The sequence below is a fragment of the Chironomus tepperi genome, unplaced genomic scaffold (assembly GCF_022539635.2).
Source record: "Chironomus tepperi strain 1889 unplaced genomic scaffold, CSIRO-AGI_Ctep_v1 contig_295, whole genome shotgun sequence".
Lineage (NCBI taxonomy): Eukaryota > Metazoa > Arthropoda > Insecta > Diptera > Chironomidae > Chironomus > Chironomus tepperi.
The window spans coordinates 27,223-36,190 of NW_027226417.1; the positions used below are offsets into that span (position 1 = coordinate 27,223).

The 8,968-nt window shown below is 31.1% G+C and overlaps 1 protein-coding gene across 2 annotated transcripts; it reads left to right on the forward strand.

The window, feature by feature from the left end:
* Positions 1–187: 187 nt before the first annotated feature.
* LOC139092110 (uncharacterized) lies at positions 188–8,955 on the forward strand. 2 transcript variants are annotated; one of them, XM_070642396.1, is made up of 3 exons: positions 188–541; positions 3,176–3,757; positions 7,896–8,955. In XM_070642396.1, exons 2-3 carry the CDS (start codon positions 3,209–3,211, stop codon positions 8,004–8,006), a joined length of 660 nt encoding a protein of 219 aa, XP_070498497.1. In that variant the 5' UTR covers positions 188–541; positions 3,176–3,208; the 3' UTR covers positions 8,007–8,955. The 2 variants fall into 2 exon arrangements, with proteins under 2 accessions (XP_070498497.1, XP_070498498.1); XM_070642397.1 differs by lacking the exon at positions 188–541 and adding an exon at positions 1,888–2,179.
* Positions 8,956–8,968: the final 13 nt, after the last annotated feature.

Sequence of the window (8,968 nt, forward strand, 5' to 3'; positions counted from 1 at the left end):
TGTGGCAGCTGCAGGAGAAACAACAAAAAAAAAATGTCAAAATAAAAAGAAAAATCACATCAAATAAAAATTAAAAATAAGAAGCTCATGAGCACTTGTAATGCGATGTGTTTTTCATTTGTGGTTGTTTGTCTCTCTTCAAAGCACTCAATTTCATAGATTTCATTTCAGTCGTGCTTTAATCGTCGTTGAGTTTTAAAGTCGCTAAGTAATTTTTTTTATTTTTATGTACACATGAAGAAATTTTACAAAAAAATATAATAAAAAATAAAGTAAATAAGAAGAAATAAAGAGATTTTTTTGTACGCAGCGACGCGGTTTTGATTATTATTATTTTGTAATTTCAAGGAATGCTTAACATTGTGGAACTTTGAAGAAGAATTTCGCGACATTAACTAAATTAATTTACGACAATTTAATGATTTAAATTATTTTAAATGTGCAAAAAAAGAATTTTCGACATGAAATGACTCAGAAATGAACTCAAGTGATAAATAAATTGAAAAAAAGAAGGAAATAATCGATCAATTTAAAAAAAGAAGTAAGAATAGCATTTTCCGCATTTTAATGTTTACCTTTCGGAAATAATGTGCAAAAGCTAATGATGCATGAAAACCTGATCAATCATGTCATTAGCAGTGAATTGTTAATACTTTTCGTCAATAAAATGAAGGTTACTGATTAGACATCCTCGTCACCTGTTTGTCTTTATGATTATTTAAACAATAAATAAAAGAGATATTAGTTGACTAGATTGAGTGGATAAGTGAATAAGGCGCAGATTTGAAGGGACTTAGAATCTTAAGGTTGCTAACAAAAGGCCTAAACAGCTGTTTACGCGGAAGGAACATGACATAGAAAATATGAAATGCCAGAGTTACTCTAGTTTAGGGTCGCATTCAATGAAATTTGACCATTGATCATACTGGCTCGAATAGCACAAATTGGTTAATCGATCCAAAATCTGACACCAAGTGTCAGGAGTGACTCTTGCATGGTACAGGATTTAAACCCAATTCGGGACCAAATCAGAGCCAGGCAACATGAAACGGCCTGGAACTCAATTATTGCTCGAGAAAACAATTTGTGCTAATTAGATGGGGCATCAGAAGCAAGAAGATCTAATCCCTATTTTTCAGATTCAGATACAATAATCTGCTCTGTAAACGAGACAACTTCGAGCTTGATGCATCTTAAATTATCAGTTAAATTGGACTAAGGTTCCCAAAAACGGGAATTCTCCCGGGAATCCTCGGGGGAACGGGGATTAAAATCCCAAAAACCCTAAATTGGACAGTATACTGTCATAATTTATAATCGATCTCAAATACCAAGCATAATTAATGATAAATCCTTTAAAAAATACATCAAACTAAATTAAAATTCAAATCATATGACAAGACACTCACAACCCATCCGCAATCTTCATTGCAAAATAAGTTAACAAAGAAATTATTTCATGTTTAAAAAGAGTCAACTTATGACTGTAAAGTATTGAATATCATTCAATCAGTTGAGTGAATTTTCTGTACATACATACACATTCCGTAAATTGAGTGTCACGTAAATCAATCAATCAATCATTCAATCATATCATAAGGTATTCTTTTAATTGCCATCAGAATTAAATCAAATGCCAAAATTGTGTTATTCAATTGATTGTTCCCATACAGTACAGCTGAAATAAAAAAAAAAAATATCGATGAAAATGTGTTGGTTGCGTTCTGTTTGCAAAATAAAAGATTTATTGACAAATATTTTGAAAAATATTTAAATTGAATATAATTTCATTATCAGTATCATTTTCATGCATGTTTGAGGATTCATAAAAGCTGATTTAATTAATTCATATATAGTCAGATTGTGATGTCAAATGGTGTTTGTGGATATGCATTGATTATTCGGATTATAAACATGTATGTGCATTTTTTAGTCACATAATTGAACGCTTTTAACACTGTGGTTGCAATTCTGATGAAGGAAGTGAAAAAAATTTTATTTAATGCTCATGCAAATTTGTTGTGTTTAGCGGGAAACTTTTGGTGCATCCAAAAATGTATCAATATTGAATTCAATGGAAGGAGATTAATTTCAAGAATTTTTCAACTTTATCGAATATCCATTTGTGCATTGAAAAAATTGTCATTATCGACTAAGTCAGCTGATTCCTTTGTCACAAGTAAATATTATCTAGATTCTTTATGTAGAATATTTTTACATGTAAACCTGTTAGGAATGGTTTGAAAATGATGTGAACAAATGTGTCTGAATAGCCAAAATCGAAAACCCGGGACCAGGACAATATGATTTGCGTTGGATTGGGTTTTAATCCAACAACTGGAAAGCACCTGCTAGAGGCATGACAGGCTGGTGCCGAATTTCGAATCAATTGTTCAATTTGTCCTATTCAGGATATTTCTCGATCGGCACACATTGAATTGTTGACACCAAGGCAATGAAGCGGCAGTATGCTTGAACCCAAGAGGCCGCCAATTGGCAAATTCGGTTGTTTTCGCTAAGAGACTGCCAAGTGACAAACTCGGTTGTTTTGTCAAAAGGCTACAACTTGGTCTTAAGTATACCACGATATTGACAACATTTCAATATATGCCAATCGGGTGTGATTCCTAAAATATTTTTAACCCTTATCAATCCAAAATTTTTATGCTTTATAGCTACTAAACCTTTTTCTCAAAAATATTGGACATCATAATCGAATGACTCTATATTCAAAATACAATCGGATGAAAACAAATGCAATATTTTCATGCTATGAATATTGAATGTTTACTTTTACATTTAAAATAAAAAACTAATCTACATAGTAGTCTTTGTTTCACATTTTATTTCAAATGAGTCTAGATTTTAAAATCAATTATATTAGTGCACGTTCTAAGAGCAGTGATAGATTTTCGTGAGAAAAATGCTGGAAGATGAAATTATCTGTTGATCATTGTGGTTGTATAATTGCGAAAGTGGAGATAATTTATTGACCTTTAAAATTGAGACAGTATGACTGTTTGTATTGATTACAAATTGTCACTTGGATGAGTAGCAATGCATGCATCCAAAAATGCATCCAAATGACAATTATTAATAAATTCAAAAATATTAAATGTGTGAAATTGAACACATAAAATATGTCAATAATTAATAATTTTCATTTCAATTTCAGGCAATTAATTGTGACCGGAAAGCAATGATATAAATGCTAAAAATGTCACAATCCAAGAGAAATAACCAAGATGATATGAATAACTTAAATATAAATCTCAAAGGAGTGCTAAATGGTGATAAATTAGGTGATACCGAAATCAATATTCCATTTGCTGATGAAGACACACCACAAGTCAAGCATAAAACTCAAAATGCTATTAATAATTCAAATGAGAGTATCAGTAGCATTGACTCAGACACACGAGCACAAACATATCAAAGATCAATAAGTGCACGAAAGGGTGCAAATCTGAGAATTCAGATTGAAAATGCATCATCAAGTGATGATGAGATTGATAAGAAAAGTTTAGAATTAGAAAAACGTGATAAGCCAGGTCCGTTGATTTCTGATCTTGTAAAATCAGTTACTGAAGCACCAGCTATGGGACTTAGAAGAAATTCATTTTCCATGCCAGCATTAAATGATGTCGATCTTGACGCCCTTCGTAATCTTCATATGCAAGCTGTAGATGACGAAAATGATGACGATACGGACGATTTCGATCCAATGAAAAGTAAAGAGACATTGTCAGAGATACATGTAAGTAATTTTAATTTTTTGTACACATATCACATCTCGTCATGTACTTGAAAGTGAAGGAAAAGATGAAAATCGTGGATGAAAGGGAAAAAAGTCGGGAAATTTTGTGGGTGTGTGTGGTTTAAGGCGCATTTTTCGCAGTAGGAATTGAACTTTAATCTTTAATACCTGACAAATTATAAAGGATATTCCCATATTCAGCCAACTTCTCTCATAATGACTTTTAAGCCATTATGTCAGCACTTTTATCACAAGCTTCAACACCTTTAAAATCAAAATATTTACTTCTTCACCTTATCGTCATGTACGATAATATAGCATATGATAAAGCTTATAGAAGCTTGTTTTTTATTCTCTGTCTTTTCTACCTGTTTACTTGACTGAGTGATGTCGAAAAATTTTTTATTGACATAAATTTAATGAAAATGATAAGAAGTTGATGTCGTCGAACACATTAGGTGAATATGAATTGTGCCATGTACGTCTTTTATGCGATGCGATTTTTATTTGATGAAAAAGTTTTATTTTATTTTGCATGGATGTGTTTTTTTGGGTCAATGAAAAAAATGCAATGATGGAATTCAAGATAACACATTGTTCTATAAAGTATTTGATTAGTTTTATATCTGAGCTTAATTTTAAAGTTGTGCTTAAATATCACCTATATTTCTGCAAGTCATAAAAGGTAAAGACAGCGGCATGATATACGGAATCCTCTTAAGCTCCATATATCTTCCTAATTCCTTTATAGATTGCGGAAATGGGACAAATATTGCTCAGATTAGTTGAGAATATTGAATAAATTTGAAATTTTACTGAAAAATTCATTTTGAATTTAAGAAATTTTAAAAGATTTCCAACTTAATCAGCGAGTCTTTCAAGAAACTGTCTAGGAATTAAAGATAAAACAAATTAACACTTTCAAAGCCATGACGACAAATGTCTATTTGTTTAGTAGCACAAAAATACAATTTACCGGTCAATGAAATAGAAAGTTAAAGCAAACCACATCGTGTAATAAAATTGTGGATGATGAATAATAATAAAAATAGTATGTACGTAATTTGTTTTAACAAACAGTCCCGTTGTACTTGTTCATGTAATAATCGTTTAACAATTAAATCAAATAGTGTGACTTGAAACATTTGAGCTTTCTTATGAAGAATAAATAATAACTATTTTAAGTTCAATAACCTAATATTGGTTGTTGAGGTAGCTTGAAATGAGTGTAATAATAAGGTAAATACGAGGAAATTTCAATGTGGTCTGAAGACTTATTTAGTTCCTTACTTCACTGGCCGTACTGATCAAGTATGATCCATGGTCTCCCTGGCTCTAACGCTGACTATCGCTTGCCAATTATCAATTCTAAGTGTAATACCATCTCTATCGACAGCTTCTTTCCATGAAATCTTTGGTCTACTACGTCATCTCTTGCCCACTAAAAAGCAGGCAGACTTACAACTTACGCTCATGTTTTTCACAGATACTAGTTTGAATAATGAATAAACCCTTAAGAATTTATTTTGAATTTTGAAAGCAATATTTCAAAGGAAGTAGATGATTCAATTTGCGTTACACTCAATACATACCTTGACACAAAGAAGAGGTTTTGTATCATACTTCCATTTTTAAGGGTTACATGATATGTAAAAAAAATCGGGTAATTTTAAGATGTCCAGAATTTATGAGTATTAATATCAAATTTCAATCCTTATTGAAAGTTACGCATCCAAAAATTCAATAATTTACAATTTTCCCAACTGTGCCCATAACTTCACAATAATCTCATCCGCACAACATTTTGCAGACATTCAAGGCGTATGTAATCTACAATTTATTTATTTTTCCAATCAGTTTCACTTTCAATTTTGATTCACTCATATTTTGTTCTCATCTTACTAGGTTCAATATGCTTTATAAATTTTTGTTTCTTTCCTCTTTGTCCCACGCGTAGATAAGGAATTTGTCTTATCAGAAGTTCAAAATATTAATTTACAAGCTATAGCTACTTTGCTCGTGCTGCTTTGTTTATGCTTTGAAAATAAATATTTTGTCAACAAATACGTTGATTTAGTTTACTAGAAGTTAGTTCTGGTATGTTTTTGGAAGATTTTACATGAGTCGAGGATGTCGAGGTCGAATTTTGATTTTGTATTTCAATTCTGCTTCAAGCTCTTCTAGCGACTATGTTGTGTCACCATGACTTATCCAAGTGCTCTAAATTTTGAATGGTGACTCGTTGAAGAGCATTTAAATTTGGCTAAAAGTTGACTAATTCACAAAAATTTAATAATTCACAAATTTTAAAGCTTTCGTTCCAAAACAAACCAACACTAAAAACTATAAAACTAGCTAATTTGATATAATTACAAAATTAATCGAAATTTGTCAAGAATTACATTCAGAATTACAAGCATGTTCAACACATTTTTTTTTTCTTTCATTCTGCCTTCCAGCTTCAATAATGACTGTCAATATTGAATCGTCGTACATTCACAACTACCATTAATAGATACGATTTACTTATAATAACAATATTATTACAAAATTCATGAGCAAAATTATTTAGAGTCGGCCTGATAATTGAATTAAAGTAAAGTAGTAAAAAAAAGTCCACAATAATATTTCGATACTAATGATCATGATCACAGTTGTGCTTTAACATTCATCGAAGAAAGATTTCCGAGTACAAGTTTGATTTTATTATATTTTTTTTCATATGTGTCTGAGAAGTTATTGGAGTAAAGGCAACAAAAACTCATGTATCGTCAATTATCACTGATGATTTAAGACTTCCATATATATTTTTTTGTGTCGGTCAAATCAAAGTGTTTTTTTGGTGGAGAACTTCTGATAAGCATAAAGCTTTCTTAATTCAATAATTTCAATGCTCAGTCGACAAATTTCGCACAGTGTACAGTAACAAAATTGTCATACAGTAATTAAATTTCAATCATGTCAAGTGAATCGAATTTATATCGTACGGAGAATTATCAAAATTACATTAATAGCCTCTATCAAAAACCAAAAGTTGCAAAAAGTATAAGTGATGTGGAGGCAAGGGAGATTAAGAAGCCAGATGATGATGCTGATTCAATCAATTCAGTGGCCGAGAGCCTCAACAACTATCTTGATATGAAAGTGTGTGGTGATAATTTGCTGTATAGATTTTTTTGTTGTTGATATGATTGATTGTTTTATGATACGACTTAATAGACTTGCATGACTGAGAGACGAGGGAATTTTTTTTTCAGTTGTGGGAATTATTTTGGGGAAGTAATGTCAGAAGTAATTTTTTGAAGATTTTATTTGTTTGTTTTTTATGACAAATATTAATTAGGAGGTTTAAATTGTCAATTTGGGGAATTTTTGTAGAGTTTTTTTTTTTTTTTTTTTGGAATTTTAAAGAAATGGTAACATACTTTGAAGCGGTAAATCTACACTTTAGGGTGGGCCAATATATTAATTTTTATATGTACCAAAATCACTTTAAATCAGTGTCCAGGAAGTCTACGATAAGAAATATGCAAAAAAATTCAATTCAATGCAACCCGGCTTCAAGTCAGGCTCGCTCTGAGCAGGTTTAGATTTTTCGTCTTTTCTACACCATGTTCCTTACAATTTTCTCAATGGGGCATTGATATATATATAAAAAAATCTCAATAGAAACATAAAAAACCCAAGAAGTTATCAATTATTAAGATAACAATGACCAAGAAGCTAGATTTTTCTTCAAAAAACTAAGAGTTGTCTATGCTTTAACTGATAGTTGCTATACATTTTTTTAATGTTTCCAATAAGTGTAAATGAACTACACAAACCATTTCAAATTAGATCACTGAACACTACTGATTCTATGAGCATATATGCATTCAGACTCAGCAACCTTTAATTACCCTTTTTTTAATTACTGCAATTCCAAATCAAATTAAACCCTGAAATAGCAAAAATATTTAAAACCACATGATTCTTTGCATGCAAAAATTCTGATCTCAATTCAAATAAATTAGCAAACACACCACAACTAATAATTATCACATTACTAATAATCAAAATAAACTTCTGATTTCAATTAATGTTTCAACGCCCTGAGAATTTTTCAAACATTTTATTAATTCATAATTATTAATTTCAGGTCCTTGATGATGGAGCATCAATGGTGTGCAGCATCGCTGAGCCGGAAAGTGAAAAGGAGACCAAAAAAACAGATGACAGTGATAGCGACTCAGATCATCCTATGGTGTAAGTTTAATGACCTTTTTTCAGAGTTGTCACTGTTGACATTTCACAAACTCAAGCGAAATGTTGAGATTTTTCTCAGCAGTCTCCTATTAATTTGTCATAAAAAGGCCAAAAACGACTTTTTGCAGACATGTCCTTGTCTAGGCAATGCTTTAGTCTAGACAATTGTATTTGTTTTGGTCTGAAAATGCAGTTAACTAGTCAATAATTTTGGCCTAAGGTTGCGCTTACTAGACAGTATCTATGATTTTGAAAAGACATGCCTGAACATACATATTGCCAGGTCTAAGGCAAATGCTACCATGATACAGCTAGGCACCTTTTTAAAGGAATTTATAAAGACAACTCTGCCTTCTTTTCTCATCAAGGGAACTACCCATGTGATTCAAGTCGTCACGAATCTTTCTCACTTCAAATGCCGAAAAAATTGTCTTCTTGAAACCGATAAGAATTCGGAAATTACTGCTGTTGATAACTCATCAATAATATAATTCATGTCATCTGTCATTTATCAATTTGTCATTTGTCAGTCTGCCATTCAGCATTTTTCAGACATCGAATTTTCAAAGTAAATTTTTTAGAAGAATTTTAAAAATTTTTGAGATTTTTTTACATGAACTTGAAATCTTTACATCAAGATCTTCCGACAAAACTTGATGAAGTTTATATTCTAGTTTTTAATGTTTTTGTACATGACGACAATTACTACTGAATTGCTGTCTTATTTTATTTTATTGATTAAGTCAGTCTACAAAAATCAATTGGTGTGAAAAGCTATAAAAAATAATAATTTTAATGGAAAATATTAATGAATATAAAGAGACATGGACAGATGACGACTGTTCGAGCGGCTGTGATTCCCAGAATTCAAAAGATATAAAACTAAAAACACGGTAAAAATCCACTTTAAACTGACTTTTTTTATTATTATGACTCGAGTCATACATTCGCTTCATGCTGCACATT

Excerpts from the sequence above, each read along its gene's own strand:
- LOC139092110 (XM_070642396.1), top strand. The coding sequence starts at position 3,209 with ATGCTAAAAATGTCACAATCCAAGAGAAATAACCAAGATGATATGAAT. Across the intron at positions 3,758-7,895 it reads AGACATTGTCAGAGATACAT|GTCCTTGATGATGGAGCATC; the intron begins GTAAGTAATTTT and ends TATTAATTTCAG.